General features: G+C 42.4%; 1 protein-coding gene across 1 annotated transcript in view; it reads right to left on the bottom strand.

Annotated features, from left to right (window-relative positions):
• COL19A1 (collagen type XIX alpha 1 chain) overlaps positions 1-17,676 on the bottom strand; it is a 332,926-nt gene that overhangs the window by 159,379 nt on the left and 155,871 nt on the right. Inside the window, 2 exon segments of the mRNA XM_045008597.1 lie at positions 7,576-7,611; positions 8,865-8,918. Coding sequence (XP_044864532.1) covers positions 7,576-7,611; positions 8,865-8,918 — 90 coding nt within the window.

Here is a 17,676-nt window from a genome sequence, read left to right as displayed (position 1 = left end):
ATCATGCATTATTTACAAGACATGGCTCTTATGGTTATCTCTGTCATGTATGCATAGTTAAACACTTGTTGAAAAAATGTGGATTTTCCCTCAAAATACAGAGGGCTCCACTATCCCCTGCATCCTAATTCTGCTTAGTGTTGGGGGGTGGGGAGGGAGGGTGGAGAGTCAGGGAGCTACTTACAGCTCTCTGTTTCTATCATGGCATATCCCTGGCATGAATTAGAGCAACACTGGGTTTGCTCTAGCTCATGCTAGGGCTGGGCAGCACAGAATATGGGAGCCTAGGGCCTGCTTTAAGTTATACTACTGGTGCCTGGTCTCCAAGAAACCTCATGCAGTGGAGGATGTGCATAGGAAAACAGAGCTCTGCCACACCAGTGTCACTCCCACTCCCTGAGCACTTCCTCTACACTGGGATGGAGAGTGGCTGACATAGGAAATGATCTTCCAGCTTTACACCTGCAAGGAGTTCTCTGTTGAAAGTTAAAGCCAGAATCCAGTCCCTTTGGATCTTGGATCACATGAATAGCACAAAAAAGGCTAGTGCCAAATCTGGTCCAGAATCTCTGTTTGCCTCATAAAATTTCAGATTAAAAAGTGAAGTTTATTTTAGTTATGCCCCCAAATCACCCAAGAACAATTTATTTTATATTTCCGTATCACCAAAATAACCAAACAAACCATTTTCTTAGTAGGAAAAATCAGAAATGGCTCCAAGTAATGCCAAGCTTCGGCCCAAAATACTATTTTGTGATGAGTTTTAACCCCTTGAATTTAACAATGTTTATAACTGAAACACTGACACCTCAGTTTTTGCTACAGCAATCTGAATAGTATTGCTATCAGGCCCAATTCAGTGTTATTTGAACCTCGGGTGTTATCTGACCTACTATTTATTTATGGCAGAATGAGCCATCTTTCATCTGAGGTTATATATTATAAAGTCATGGCTACATAAAAATCATGCAAAATGAAGCATAAGATTTAGAGACTGGACTGGATTTTCCTCTAATCCCTGACCTCATTTGTCTTTTTTTAGAATTTGCCACCCGAAACCCATGACACTTTGCAATGGTAGAGCGACAATTTTCCTGCTGGACTATCTATTCAAGCAGTGTTGTAATCTGTCTTCAAGTTGCTATGGTGATCCAGCCTCACCCTTGCCTCATCTTTCAGTTTACTACTGTACATGGAAATTCTTCAGATGGTATTAGCACTTATCTGAGTGCTTCATCAGTTTCTGCAGAATTAAAGCTGTTTTACTATGCCTGAATCATTTGGACTGGAACACTTTATAAAGCACCTTCCATCAAAGAACAAATCTCAAAGCGTTAGATGTTTGTTTTATAAATGTGAATGATTTAAGATAAAATAAGGTTAAGCCCAAGCAGTTCAAAAGTGGCTTCTGATTTTGAATGTCCAACTTGATACATCTTGGACCTAATTTTCAGAGAAGCTGAGCACTCACAATTCCAGTTGAAGTAAATGGGAGCTGGGGGTGATCAGCACATCTAAAATTTAGGTTCAAGATATCTCTAATTGCTTGATTAGATTTATGGTCTCTTTTTAGCGTGAGAGAGGCACAAAAGGACCATACCTGGGCCATGGAGCACATGGAATATAGATCTCCTTAACTCTCCTTCCTGTGTCTTAAACTCAAAATCATTTTCTCTACTTCTGATCTAATGGTCCCTTCACGCCTTAAAATCTAGGAATCTGTATGAAGTGTAAACTACTCCCATTCATCTGTGAGACCATTAACTCTGAACCCTAAGGCTCTCCAAGTTAGAATATCAAATTTGTCAACTATTTCACTGTTAATCATTTTCAGAAAAAAAACATTCATCCTCTCTGTGACAGTGATCAGAGTTTGGGTGTGTGAACAGGTCATTAGTATAGAAGTACCACTTTTTCCCTCCTAACTGAAGCCTATATATAAAATCTTTTTTATGCTGGACAAAGTGCAAAGGTCCTCACTTCTTCGTTCTTGCCTTCCAGGCTTCTTCCTTCAAAAATTGTATTTCAGTATGGATGCATAGGCCCCAATTTCTGACACTCTTTCCCACATATCCTGCCTTAAAAATGCCAGAACAATATGAAAAAAGTTCAGCGGTGCTGAGTCAGATTGGATTATATTTATATCAAGTTATTAACTCCATTTTGTATGATGTGTCGAACAGATGTCTAAACTTGCTTGAGAGCAGTTTACCATATTGCACTCCAAATTAAAAGACTGTCACCAAGAGTCATCAAGGTTGCAATCTGGGGCTATCGACTGAGAGACTTTTAGCTACTGCCCATCCCTATGGACAATGGCAGCTGGCAAGCGGAGCATGAAAAATGGAGAAGGGGTTGGAGAATCCCATTGGAGCAGATGACAAAGAGACAGACTATATTTAAGAGCAAGGAGCAGCCCATCACCACAGGTAAGAAGGGAATGCAGGAGAGAATAGGCAAGGGGGAATCTGCCCAGCCTGAAATGTTGACAAACCTCACTCACAGAAAGGGTGAGCTCAGTCTAGGGGAGGGTGCCTCTCAGGACTAGTCTGGGCCCTAAAGACTAGCGATTAGACTCTGTGAAGATCCAATTGGCTTAGAAGCACATGGGACCCAGTGAATGAGTCCACTTTCAACTGATTGGTGCCTATACAGAGGGGTAAGAGGCCAGGTTGTACCAGGTGTAACAGGCATCTACTATAATGTAAAGTGTAACTGAATGTTAATGAAGAAAAGCAAATTTCAAAGATTTCAGTGATTCAATTCAGAAAAAAATGCAAAATCCCACCAGCAACATGTAATGCCCAGCCTACACCCAAGAAATGGTCACTGATGATAATGAAATCACCAACTTCAGCCCAGTTTCTATTCTTTCCTTCACAGACAAGATTATTGAATAGCCAGTAGCAAACAAACAAGCAAATCACTGATATTTTAGACCCCAATCAGACTTTGGATCAGTTTACTGAGACACTGCAGGTTGAAAATATGGGAGATTGGCTTATGGGGATGGACACAGGTGACACATCCATGTTAAAGCAAGGTGATCCATCATTTGCATGACAGCATCCAACAAGGTGCTGTTCACTTCCAAAATCTTGCAGTTGTGGAAGGACTTCCATTAGGATGCCTCTTCTACTTTGTCTACAGGGAATTAGTAGGGGGTAACGTGTTGGAAAATATTGACCCTTTCCTTCAGCTTATGCTATTTAATGCAAGATTTACTAATGAGGTTACAACCACCCATGTTTTTATCACAAATACGGGGCCTGATTTTGCTTGTATATTCAAGATCTGCTGGACAATAATTAGCCTAGATATCTCCAGGTAGGTGTTCGGTTTGTCATCAGGACATGGGAGGTGGTGTTGGTTGCATCTCCATGACTGCAAGACACCTGGAGGTTTCCTACACCAAAATTGGATCTGATAGACTGTACCTATCTAGTATGAAAATTCCAAGGTGCAGCAGAGATATAGTAGATTTTAGTATATAGATCCCTGCTGCACCTCAGAAGGCCTTGCTGAGCTGAATGAGGTCCTCTCTGCTGTGGAGATGCTGAGAATGAAATCACCCAGAACAATTAATGTCAGTATGGATGATGGCTCTTCTAGGTTAGCTCAGGAGCTCATGAAAACCATGGCACTATCTCAGATGGCTGGCTGACTCAGTGCAAACAGCTGGTCACACTCTGGATCTCATGTTTGGACTGAGAATTAAGGTGGAAAGTATGGAGCTTACACCTTTACCTGTGTTTTCATCATATCATCTACATTATCCTGATCAGTGGAACGTGTGTGTGTGAGTGTGAGTGTAGAGAGATAACAAGAACAAACATGATTATTCCTGGTTGTCTTCACTCAGACAACATCAATACCCTTGCCGTGAGGAGTTTTCATTTTACTTTGGGAGTAATGTTATTTGATTCAGACTGAACTTTCAGTTCCATAGAACAAAAAACTTTTCTGGAAAGTTTTGGCCAGCATCAGTCAATGCAGTTCTGTAGGTGCTCAGGGAGCTTCAAGCTATCACAATGCAAATTAGATCCATTTTCTTTCTGGCTGATAAAGTCTAACAGAAAGACATTTGACTTATTAGTGGAGAGGACTGCCAACATTTCCTTTCTGGGGCACAAAATGCCAGCTTCTCTTAAAGAAGCAAGTGTTACATACTTGCTCAAGAAATCACCTCTTGACACTGATTTTGCTAATTATCACCCTGCCTCAAATCATCTTTTTGGAAGCAGGTTACAAGGAATGTAGTAGCACAGGAACTGTGGCAATATCAGGAGTCCTGAGACTTCCTTGACCCTGACAGAAGTACAGAGACTGCTGTGAGCTTTTTGGTTTACAATCTCATTCTGGGAATGAGGGCTGGTCTACACTACGGGGGGAAATCGATCTAAGATGCGCAACTTCAGCTACGTGAATAACGTAGCTGAAGTCGAAGTATCTTAAATCGAATTACCTACCGTCCTCACTGTGCGGGATTGATGTCCTCGGCTCCCCATGTCGACTCCGCTACCGCCGTTCGGGTTGGTGGAGTTCCGGAGTCGACAGGAGCTCATTCGGGGATCGATATATCGCGTCTAGATGAGACGCGATATATCAATCCCCGAGAAATCGATTGCTACCTGCTGATACGGCGGGTAGTGAAGACGTACCCAGAATGAAAAATCAATTTCCACACTGTTTTTGATATCATTCACTATGCGGTTTTTAACATGGTTGCAGAAACGAAAAGGGATAAATGGAGTTGCTCAAGAGGCTCTTTTCTCTTTGACGAGACTCAGAGGGTATATCATTGATTGCACATCTACATTAATGGTGCTCAGCCAATGAATTGCAGGATTTTATTTTTTCTCCCTTCTTGTTCAATGCATATTTCAGCACATTGGGTAAGACAACAAGCCACTATAGACAGCAGTGCCTCCAATGCGCTAAACATTCAGCCATCAGACAGCAGTAGCCAAAAATATTTTTTATCTTGTACACTTGAAAGAATTTTGCAATCTTTTTGCCTTGCAATGCTAACATTGCTCTGACATCAAAAATTACTAGAACATGTTCTGCATAAAATCACTCAAACGTTCAAACTTTAGGTGGTGCAGAATTATATTACTATTCGTAGTAGTAGGTTTGCAGTGATCACAAGTGCTATTTGCTTCACAGAAGACAGTTAAATGGTGTTTCTTTCAGTGTTTCACAGACTGCAATGCCTTTCAATTAATTTCCATGTGCAATTTAACCTGGTGATTTTAATCTACAAATTCCTGGTTACTTTAAGGAACTTTCACATATGATGTTGCATTAGCTGAAGCATTTGAGTGACAGTGCCCCTGGTTTAAACTGGGAGGCGGGTGTTGGAGGCACAGGATTTTCCAGGAAGCACTATTAACTTTGGAATTTGCTCCCCCCCACACACACTTTGGGTGCCCTCCTAGATGCAACAGAGTGAGGGGAAAGGCTAAGAGGGCAATATGACAGAATAAAATGTTAGACATTTGGACCAACAGTATAGAGTATGGATTTTTATTAATATATTTTATATAGGAACAACCACCAACAATACACAACTCTATGTGTCTTTCTCCTCTAGCACAGACAATGCTGTCTTCCAGCTTTCATGGAGTCAGAAAGAAATTAGAACCTGGATAAAAAATAACTCACTCAAATTAAATTCAGGTAAGATGGAGATGATGTAAGTAGGAAGAGAAAAGCATTTTGATGAACTGTAAAAAACTCACCCTCTATCAAGGTCATGTGGCCACCAGTGGTTAAGAAAATGCACAATCTCAGGGTTCTGTTGTACTCATTGCACCTAGACCCAGTATAGCACCAGTTATCCAAAATGCCTTCCTTCATTTTCAACTGACAAGAAGACTTCACCCCCTACTCTTGAAAAAGGACTTGGCTGTGTGACTTCACGCTTTTGTCATGCCCAGGACAGACTAATGGAATGCGCTGTACCAAGGATTGAAGGCATAGGCCAAGTAGAAATCCACTCAATAATTATACATTCATGAAACACAAATATCAAGTAATGTCCCATCTTCAAAAATGACTAGATGTTTATATAGCTAATAAGGACATTCACAGTGATGTTGGATAGAATAAGAAAATGATGAAATTAAGGGCATCAGGCAACCACTTGCTGACAGAGTTTAGGAAGAAACTTCTCTTGTAAAAAGACAATTATTCCATGATTTTCCACTACAGAGTTTCTCACAGTTGCCTCTGAAACATATGGTATTAGCCACTGCTGCAGAAAGGATACTGAACAAGATGGACCGCTGGTCTAATCCAGTATGGGTACTCCTATGTTCCTAAACACGATAGGCCAAAAAGCTACCTATCAGAGTGTCCAGTTATACTAGTAAAGAATAAAAAAAAACAGACTTTTTGAAGGGCTAGAAGCACTTGAGCTTCAGGTCAAAAGCCAAACTAACTAGCAGCTGTTTGGAAATAGAATAATCTGGCCTGTTCAATTCTGGATCAATTTCAAGGTGCTGGTTCTAATATTTAAATTGTTGCATGGGCTAGGTACTAGCTATTGCAGAGTCCCTCCTCTCTTCTTGCCATAGCAGTTATGAAAGACTGCCCATAAATACCTCCTCGACAGTTTTCAGGGGAAAAGGGGAAATAAAGGTTTTGCAGTCCTCCTGGAAGATTCACAAATACAGGCTTTGGCAGACCAAGTAAAAGAGCAAGTTCAAAACAGGGAACCCCTAACATAAAACATCCTGCCAGCAACTTTATCTCGTTTTATGTAGAGTGAGTTCCAAACTGAATGTCTTTTCTGATCTCAACTGTGTCCCTTAACTCAGACTTTGAGTGTGATTTTCAGAAAGGTGAGGCCCAAGAGCTTCATGCATTTTATGTACATGTAATTGCATACCAACTCTGGTGCAATGATCACTATTATACACCCAAATCCTCCATTTGCACTAGCAAATTTCACAAGCAATTGTTATAGTTGTGTGCACAAAGGCCAGTCTTTAACTTTCTGAAAATCAGGCCTTGTATGTCAAGTTTCAATATTTTGAAAATAGAAACACAATATTATATCACAACAGTATACAGCAACAGTATCATAGCCTCAACTAAATAATAAATACTTAATAAATGAGCTAGCTGATAGAATAATCACATTATCTTTAGACAGCAAATTTCATTTGCATTCTAAGCTTTTACTGAAAATCAGCAGTTTAGTTCTTTCACTGGTAACATGCATGTTACGAGCCAGCAGGTTAAAAAAGGACATTCTCATTGAAGTTGTGTGGGAAATACCTTCAGGATGTTTTGAATATTGCTATTTTCTTTTTTATATTTATACATTTCCATTTACCTATTCAGTGCCAACTAAGAAGTGAGAGCCCCATCTTACAATGAATTACCTACTGATAAATATGACATTTAGAAAATACACAGACATCTGGAAAGAAGGATGTGGCTTTTTTTTTTAAAACAGGAAAGAGGTTTGGATGGCAAATAAACAAAAAAAGCCCCACTTCTTGAGTGTTTTCCTTCCCCCCACTGCTTTTTACTGTTTGTTCCTTTGTTTTCCAGAGTACGTACCTGTAAAGCAGCTTGTCCTGGAGGCCCTTCATCTCCCTAAGAGAATCAGGGGGAGAGGGGAGTCAGCAGTTCATTCAGTTACACATTTTTTACTTTTAAGCATAGTTAGAGGATATCAGAAAGAAACATAAATAAGTTTGATACCATATTGATCAGCAACATGCTCTCACTTCACAAAAACTTATGTAAAATATAAAATAGCTTTACTAGACCTGAAGAAGAGCTCTGTATAACTTGAAAGCTTGTCTCTGTCTCCAACAGACGTTGGTCCACTAAAAGATATTACCTCACCCACCTTGTCTATGTAAAATGTTATTTCTGTAGTGCCATATATGTGCATGATATTTTACAGCTATACAAAAAGACAAGCCTCTGACCCAAAGAGGTACAATTTCAGAAACCAATCCTGTGGATACTTTGCACAAGATTAATTTAATGCACACCACTTAGCCCACTGAACTCAATGAGACTGCTTATATATGTAAAGTCACTCGTGCGTGTAGTGTTTGCAGAGTTAGATTCTCAGGGCCTGAGCATACCCTGAGGTTCATGCCCTAAGCTAGAGAAAGGACAGCAAGGGATGACATAAAAAATGTAGAGAGGAGCTTGGGGAAGATTGAGGAATATATTAAATACTACATAAAAATATATCTCACAATCATTAATGTACAGATCTTGTTGGTTCCTTTATTAAGATAATTTGTATTGTATATTTAGAATTATAAAATACATTGATATCTCATATTTAACATTTGAGAGATCAAGAGAAGACAAGAGGATGTGTGCTCTTGACTAGAAGTTAGCAATGGAAGATAGTCACAAATCATGGTTATGTTTATGAAGATGAAAAGTATGGGGTATAAGAACTCATATTCTTGGTAACAATATATATATGGAAATTAATATTTCTGTATACAGAACTGGCATTGAATAGTGTAAATAAATAAATTAGCCCTGAGGCTACACATTGAACAATGTGGATAAAATCAATGATTGAGTAACTGCTCATTCAGTGGGCACCTTCTATCCTGCACACTGAGGCAGGGGTCCTGAGGAAAAAAACAGTATGTGATCATGTAACTAAATACTGTATCATAATACAAACAAGGGGGCCCAACTGAATTTGCACAGGCAAACTTAATTCTATTATTTCCTAATTTTTGAGTGCTCATCTTTGCAACCATAATGCTTTTAACAGTTTTCTGTGTGTAATATGTCTCCCTCTGTGTGTATTTGTATATATATAGATTAATGGCTAAATATTAATGAATTTACACACACACAAATACCTTTTCTCCCTTAGGACCAGCCAGACCAGGATCACCAGGATCACCTTTTAAGCCCTGTACAAATAAAAAAAAATGCATATAATGTATATTAATTTTAGTCCACAAAAGGTCTTGGGCAACATTCTCTGTTTGTGTGAATTAGCATCTGCTAATCAAATCACTGTTAAATCACTAATATTATTAGTATTGAAATAAAGTAAATATTTATTTTGATTTGTTCAAAAACCAAGAGACACCTACTAGAAGTTTTAGGTGCCCTCAACAGATATTTAAATATACAGGGCCAAATTATCTAGACAGCTGTGCTTCTTTTGCTCAAGTGATGCAAAGGGAGTGGGGACGTCCTCTAGGGCTGGTCTACACTGTGAGGTTAGGTCGAATTTAGCTGCGTTACGTCGATTTTATAAGCAATGAAGCTACACAACCAACCCCATTCTGTCGACCTAAAGGGCTCTTAAAATTGACTGCTGTACTCCTCCCTGACGAGGGGAACAGTGCTAAAATTGACCTTCTTGGGTCGAATTTGGAGTAATGCAGATGCAGCGTTGTGCAAGTCAATGGTATTGGCCTCCGGGAGCTATCCCAGCGTGCTCCAGTGTGACCATTCTGGACAGCACTTTCAACTCCGATGCACTAGCCAGGTACACAGGAAAAGCCCTGGGAACTTTTGAATTTCATTTCCTGTTTGGTCAGCATGGTGAGCTCAGCAGCAAAGGTGCCCGTGGAGTCCCAGAATCGCAAACGAGCTCCAGCATGGAGTGAACGGGAGACACTGGATCCGATTGTTGTATGGGGAGAAGAATCTGTGCATGCAGAACTCTGATCAAAAAGAAGAAATACTAATATATATGCAAAAATCGCACCGGGCATGGTGGAGAGAGGCTACACCAGGGACACACAGCAGTGCCGCTTTAAAGTTAAGGAGCTCAGGCAAGCCTACTACAAGACAAAGGAGGCAAATGGTAGTTGCGGGTCAGACCCCCATATATGCTGCTTCTATAATCAGCTGCATGCCATTCTAGGGGGGGACCCTACCAGTACCCCACCACTGTCCGTGGACACCTGCAAGGGGGGAGTCTCACGCAACACAGAAGAGGATTTTGTGGATGACGAAGAAGAGAAGGAGGAGGAGGAGAATGTTCTCCCGGGCAGCCAGGACCTTTTCATCAGCCTGGAGCCAATACCCTCCCAAGGTGGGTTCCCGGACCCTGAAGGCAGAGAAGGCACCTCTGGTGAGTGCACATTTGTAACTAAACTACAGGGGTTTAAAGCAATTGTGTTTAATGTTTGATTTGCCCTGAAGAATTGGGATGCATTCATGGCCAGTACAGCTACTGAAAAAATCTGTTAACGTGTCTGGGGATGGAGCGGGAATCCTCCAGGGACAGCTCCATGAAGCTCTGAGGAACTCTGAAAGCCTTTGCAGAAGGTTTCTGGGGAGGGCTGCCTTATTTCATCCTCCACGGTAGGACACTTTACCATGCCAAGCCAGTAGCAAGTAGTCTGGAATCATTGCAGCACAAAGCATGGCAGTGAATGGTCCTGGGTTTGGGTCGCATTCATGCAACATTCGGTCTTTATCTTTCTGTGTCAGCCTCAGGAGAGTGATATCATTCATGGTCACCTGGTTGAAATAGGGGAAGTTTTGTAAGGGAACATTAATCCCCTCTGTTTGCTGATCCCCAACACATTAGACCCCAGGCATGCTTGGCTGTTTGCACTTGGCTAAAAGGGATCATCCTGTAGAATAGCCACGCAGTGTGGGGAGGGGTATACTATACGTCCACCAAAAAAAATGCAGACCCTCCTTCTAAATGGGAAACCCAATGGCAAATCCCATTGCTTGCTATGGGAAAGGAGGGTGCTGCAGTTTGAAACCTTCCCACGTGTTATGAAGGCAAAAGAAGCCAACCCCACGTACCCTTTGGCTTACCATGGCTCCAGGGCAACTGAATTCTGTTGCCCAGCTGTGTTTGATGTGTCACCATACCGGAAGGCACTCTATATAAAAGGCAAAATGCGACCTTGTACCTAAAGCACATGCTGTCTGCTGTGAATTGCTTGATTCTCTGTGAAAGAGTCTCCCTTTTGTTCTCAGAAATGTATCTTATTAAATTTTACTCTCCCTTTTTATCCCCCCTGCAGGTGCAAATGTTTCTATGCTCCCCATATCAACTCTGTCCCTGAGGTTATCGCAGATTAGAAGGCGAAAAAAACATACTCGCGATGACGTTTTCCGAGCTCATGAAGTCCTTCTGCACTAATAGGGCACAGTTGAATGCATGGAGGCATTCGGTGGCAGAGGCCAGGAAAGCATTCAGTGAGCATGATCAGAACATGCAGAAGGAGATGCTGAGGCTAATGGGGGAGCAAACGGACATGATCAGGCATCTGGTGGAGCTGCAGGAAAGGCAACTAGAGCACAGACCCCTGCTGCATCCATTGTATAACTGCCTTTCCTTCTTGCCAAGTTCCATATCCTCCTCTCCTAGACTCCCAAGAACATGAGGGGGCACCTCTGGGCACCCAGCCACTCCACTCCAAAGGATGGCCCAAGCAACAGAAGGATGCCATTCAAAGTGTTTTGATTTGTAGTGTGGCTACAATAAGCAATGTGGCCTTGTCCTTTCCTCCTCCCCCACCCCACCCAGGCTACCTTGTCAATGATCTCAATTTTTTTTTAATAAATAAAGAATGCATGGATTCAAAACAATAGGGACTTTATTTCCTTAGCCAGCTGTGGTCAAAGGGGGGAGGGGGATTGGCTTACAGGGAAGTAAATTCAACAAAGGAGGTGGTTTTGCATCAAGGAGAAACACACACAACTGTCACACCGTAGCCTTGCCAGTCACGAAACTGTTTTTCAAAGCCTCTCTGATGTGCAGCACACCTAGCTGTGCTCTTCTAATCGCCCTGGTGTCTGGCTGTTCAAAATTGGCTGCCAGGTGATTTGCCTCAACCGCCTACCCCACCATAAACGTCTCCCCGTTACTCTCACAGATATTATGGAGCACACAGCAAGCAGCAATAACAATGGGAATATTGGTTGCTCTAAGGTCTAACCTAGTCAAGCAAACAGCGCCAGCAGGCTTTTAAATGTCCAAAGGCACATTCTACCACCATTCAGTACTTGCTCAGCCTATAGTTGAGCTGCTCCTTACTACTGTCCAGGCATGTGTACAACTTCATGAGCCCTGGGAGCAAGGGGTAGGCTGGGTCCCCAAGGATAACTATTGGCATTTCAACATCCCCAACGGTAATTTTCTGGTCTGGGAAGAAAGTCGCTTCTTGCAGCTTTTTGAACAGTTCCTAAAGATGCAAGCATCATACACCTTTCCCGAACATCCCACATTGATGTCGGTGAAACATCCCTTGTGATCCACCAGTGCTTGCAGCACCATTGAGAAGTACCCCTTGTGGTTTATGTACTTGTTGGCACCAGTCTATCGTCTCACCACAGTTAGGGAACCCCACTGCAGCAAAGCCATCCACTATGACCTGCACATTTCCCAGAGTCACTACTCCTGTTAGCAGAAGGTCACTGATTGCCTTGGCTACTTGGATCACAGCAGCCCTCATGGTAGATTTGCCCACTCCAAATTGATTCCCAACTGACCGGTAGCTGTCTGGCGTTGCAAGCTTCCACAGGGCTATCACCACTCGCTTCTCAGCTGTCAGGGCAGGTCTCATCTTGGTATTCCTGCGCTTCAGGGCGGGGGAAAGCAACCCACAAAGTTCCATGAAAGTGGCCTTATGCATGCGAAAGTTTTGCAACCACTGGGAATTATCCCATACCTGCAACACTATGCGGTCCCACCAGTCTGTACTTGTTTGTCGGACCCAGAATTGGCATTCCACTGTATCAACCTGCCCCACTGCTGCTATGATGTCCCAATTGCCACATTCCATGCTTTCAGGAACATCTGTGTCCATGTCCTCCTCACAATCATCCTCGTGCTGGCGGCTCCTAGCCAGGTTATGCACATACTGCAGGATAATGCGCGAGAGTTTACTATGTTCACAACAGCAGTGCTGAGCTGAGCGGGCTCCATGCTTGCCGTGCTATGGCGTCTGCGCGGGTAACCCAGGAAAAAAGAAGGAAATGATTGTTTGCCGCTGCTTTCAAGGAGGGAGGGAGGGGAGACTGACAACATGTACGCAAAACCGCCCACGACAATGTTTTTGCCCCATCAGGCATTGGGAGCTTAACACAGAATTCCAATGGGCAGTGGGGACTGTGGGATAGCTACCCACAATGCACCACTCTGTGAGTCGATGCTAGCCACAGCATTGAGGACGCACTCTGCCGACCTACTGCGCTTAGTGGGGACATGCACAATCGCCTGTATAAAATTGCTTTCTAAAGATCGACTTCTATAAAATCAACCTAATTTCATAGTGTAGACATACCCCTAGACTCCGGCTGGGGATCTCTCTGGCGTGGCCTAGCAGGGATAAAGCCAACGGAGCCAGCTCATACACCACTCACTCCACAGTATCTGATAGGAAAGGTATGTGGAGGATGAGAGGCAGGAGGAGTGGGTTGCATTGTAAATGACAGGGAGTGAATCCCCAGCTGACATATTGTTCCAAGATCACCAAGTCAGAAAGTGTAGTTCAGAGCAACCCTCGGGCTGTTCTAACCTTCATCTGGAGCCAGGAATAGAATCAGAGAGAAATAGTCAATTTTGTAACAGTCCCCCTCTATGTTGCAACCAGTGAAAGCGAGAGAAGCAGAGAATATGGGCTGCCATTCTTAGATATTACAAATTCAGCAATTTTGCCTACTCACATCACCAGAAATGTCCAATAAAGAGAAGATAAAGAAAGTACCCTCAGCACTACTACTCTACAACCCTCATTGTTCTCCCTACTCCTCAAAAGCCTGAGGAATAGATGGGCTTTACAATGTGCCCCTAAACTCAACCAATTCAAGCTATTCTGGAACAAGGCAGGGACTGAATTCTGAAGCTGGGGCCCATCACAGAGAACTACCAATCAGAAGCTCCCTTTCCTTTAAACCAAGTCATCCCCAGCTCAGCACCTCCACTGATCTCAGCTTCAGAAGTATGCCATGGGGAGAGAGTAGGGAGGTCCTAAGGCATTTAGGGCTTTATAGGCCAAAATCAGATCCTTAAACTCTGCCTGGAAACCAACTAGCAGATGATACAGGCCATGAAGCACTGATGTAACATGGTCACACTTAACAAGCAGGCCATCGCCTTCAGCACTAAGTGCGTTGGATGAGATGGTGACATAAAAACTGGATGTCAACTAGACATGAATTAAGATTTACTGCCCTGAATTCTTCACCACCCTCTTCCATGCCTTACAAACTCAGATTGCAATAATTGGAAAGATAGAGACAACTGACACTAAAATGATAAGCAACATCTGTGCCTTGGTGGGTACAGAAACATTAAATCAGCCAGTGTTCTAAATACTGCATATTTGTGCAACTTCACTTCCTGCTAAAATTACATTAATTCACCATCTGGAAGGAACATCATTTACAACTATACGAGCATTTAAGTACCCACTTCGGATTAAATTTGTGGTTGTTGTAAATACCCCTGATTTAGCTTTGATTTGTCCTTTATTAAGCTTGCCAAATATGTAAGAGTTAAATCAAAAGTAGTTTTGCTGGTTGATCTTAATTTTTTTTTAAAGGCAAACAGATCCAAAAAGCAAGCCAAAAACCAGCTTTCCTTTTTAATTCTCACGTTTACAGCCCCCATACCTCTATGTCCACCTACTGCACTAGTTATCACCTAGAAGAGTAAAAAATCCAATATTTTATATATAAAAATAAAAGACATTTGATGGATATGTCAGGTATCTGGAGAGTTTGTGTTATTTTCTATTTTGTGGATCTGGTTCAGAACTGACAGCATTAGAGAATCAGTGGTGCAACAACAGGTTTCACTAGAGGAATTAGAGAGAGAAAAAGACACACAGAATTTTTCAGCGACCAGAATGACAAATATATTGAATATGTCAGTATTAGGCAGGAAGGGCAACAGTGGAGGAATAAAAACCAGCGAAATCAAACCGTGTACTGTCAAGTTATGAGCTTCTTTTTTCTAACTGGTATGTTTATGGCTGTTAGTGCTGAGCCTTGGGGGTACCAAGCAGAGGTATACAGCCTGGCTGCTATTGCAGGGACACAATGAAGACAAAAGTCAATCTTTAATTGAGAGGAATAGGGGGAATTGGACAACACTTACATTTGCAGTTAGTGCATTAAAATGAGCATATTTGAAAACAACCCTTTACAGACTAAACTGAGTAAAACCAGGAATCAAACTGGCCAGCAGGGCTTTTAAATCATGCATTTATTTCAATATACCTGAACAGGCTAGGAGTAACTAGCAACATGTCTGTCCTTTACGGTTACGCGACAACAAAAAGACGAAAAAGCAAGTAGGAAAAATCCTTAAGATGCTTTCCTACTATAAATATTTTTTATTTTTCCACTGTATAGTTTTAATTACATTTGATTTAATTTTAAATATGTTAATATGTTACAGACATAGTTGCTGTCAGGAAACAAAGAGCTGGCATTGTATCAGACTTGTTCCTCTCTGTCGCCCCCGCTTTTAAACTGACCAGAGTTCTAGCTGCTGCTGGCTGCCTCTGAAATGACGTAAGAGCAGAGTAATTGCGATGCTGGATCAGACCTATGGTCCATCTAATGCAGTATCCTGTCTCTGACAGTGGCCAGAACCAGATGCTTCAGAGGAATGTGTGTGGTAACTCAGATCTCATCAGAAATAAATTAGGTGATTTTAAATTAACTACTACATTAAAAGGCTGTTTTTCAGCACTGTTTTAAGAAAACAGTTGATTCTGAAAACAAACTAATTTCCCCTGACCCAAAGAGTCTATTATGATATTTCACCAATGTCCAAGAATAGTATAAAAATTCCAACTGATCTCATCACAAAGAATAAATAATTCAATGAATTCTTACTTGTTTTAACTCTAAACTTCTCTGGGGAGCACAACAATACACTTTTGTGAATTAAGGAATACACCTTCACACCCTACATTCAGCCTTCAACTAGATGTCTTTCCTTTCTCAGAAAAACGCATAAAGTAGGTCCTGCAGCCAACTGTGCAATAAGATGCGTGTCCCTATGGCTCTGAGGTACACCTGCCTTGTGAAGCATTTTGGCCTCTTTTTGTTTGCATGATTGGTGAACAAGTCAGTTGAAGGTAGGATGAATGTCCAAATGATGAGATCGAAAACCTCTTGATTCGGGCATCACTCAGAGCTGTTAATCCTGCACCTGCTGCCTTTGATGAGGATTGCTCTGGAAAAAAGGAGGAACTCTTCCACCCATCTACTTGTCCCCACTGCTTCTGCATGTAATGTTGTTTCCCCTCAGTTGTTTAAATATGTGACCGTTGTCAAACTGTGTGACTGAACCATGACGTGGTTCCCTCTTAGGGTGGGCTGGAACCTTTACAGAGCTAACTTTACCAAATGCTCTCAGCTGTAGGAGGTTTCTGCTGTGATCCTTTTCCTCCAGGCTCCAGAGATGCTGGGTTATTTGGGTCACCAAGTGAGCTCTTCCGACTGGTATTGATTATGAGGACTAAAGAATCCGTATTGCAGATGGCCATGCCTTTGGTGGACTCTGCTGTGGACTGATCACCATTGTAAGTAATTGAACACTTGTGTCAGAACCCATACTTGATCTTTCATGCGTTCTGGGGTGTGGTCCAACACCTTCAGAATGAAGGCCTGAAGGTGTCTAATATGTGACTGCACCCAGGGAGTGATCCCGATGCACAACACCAAAAGTCCTAGCAGTAGGAGCCATAATGCTATGGTAGGTCTCTGGCAGCTCAGAGCAAGAAGATACATTCCTGGATTTTCTGAAACCTTTCTAATGATGGGTAGACACTTGCTACTCAGGATTTTTGCCCCCTGGTGGGTTATTTTAGTGGATGGAACCAGGAAACTTTTCTTGCAATTAATGATGAAGCCATGCACCCGGAGAAGACTCAACGTCTGAGACGTGGTCCTGTGCGCTGCTCAACACGATGGAGCTCTAATAAGAATGCCATCCAGAAAAGGATGGAAAGGTGGGTTTCCTGCAACCTGAGTCAGGCTATTATCCCTATCAACCTCGTTGTAAAAACCCCGGGGGCAAGGACAGGCAGAAGTACTGCTTGGTACTGATAATATTTCCTGTCTTTAGTGAGTCTCAGAAATCTGTTGTGGCACAATCTGAGGATATATAGAGATATTCATGGGCTAGATCTACTGAAATCAAGAAGTCCCCCGGGTCAGAGATGACACTGTAAAGGCTAGGATCTCCATCCACAACTTCATTTTCTTCATCCACTTGTTAGTCCACAAACTCACCTTCCTCAGTGGAGGAGGGGGAGGAAGAAGAGGAGTCGGAGGATTCGTATCTCCTAGATTTGTTGTGCTTTTCCTTCACTTTTTTTATTTTTTTAAACTTTTTTTGTGCACATTGGGAGGGTAGGTGGTCTGCTACAGCCTTGGTGATGCCTTTTGCGGCTTGTCTTCTTTAGGGCCTGAAGCCCTCTAGAGAAGTCTGTCTCAGAATCCTCCCCACTGAGTCCCATTCCTCCTGGGAGTGGAGAGAGGGAAAGTCATTGTTGGAGCCCTCTTGGTTGGCTTGAGAGAGAGGAGGGCTGATTGAAAGCCCTGCTTCTTTCCACAGGATACTTAGGACAGAGACTGGGTGGGGGTGGGGGTTGTGGCCTTGCAAGCCTCCCTTCTGTGTTCTGTAGGGGACTTACCACCTAGTTGAGTGGTCAGGGCTCTCCTTAG

Source organism: Mauremys mutica, chromosome 3, assembly GCF_020497125.1.
Source record: "Mauremys mutica isolate MM-2020 ecotype Southern chromosome 3, ASM2049712v1, whole genome shotgun sequence".
NCBI classification, from domain to species: domain Eukaryota; kingdom Metazoa; phylum Chordata; order Testudines; family Geoemydidae; genus Mauremys; species Mauremys mutica.
Note: the sequence above shows the minus strand (reverse complement) of the source record. Positions and strands in the feature narration are given on the sequence as shown.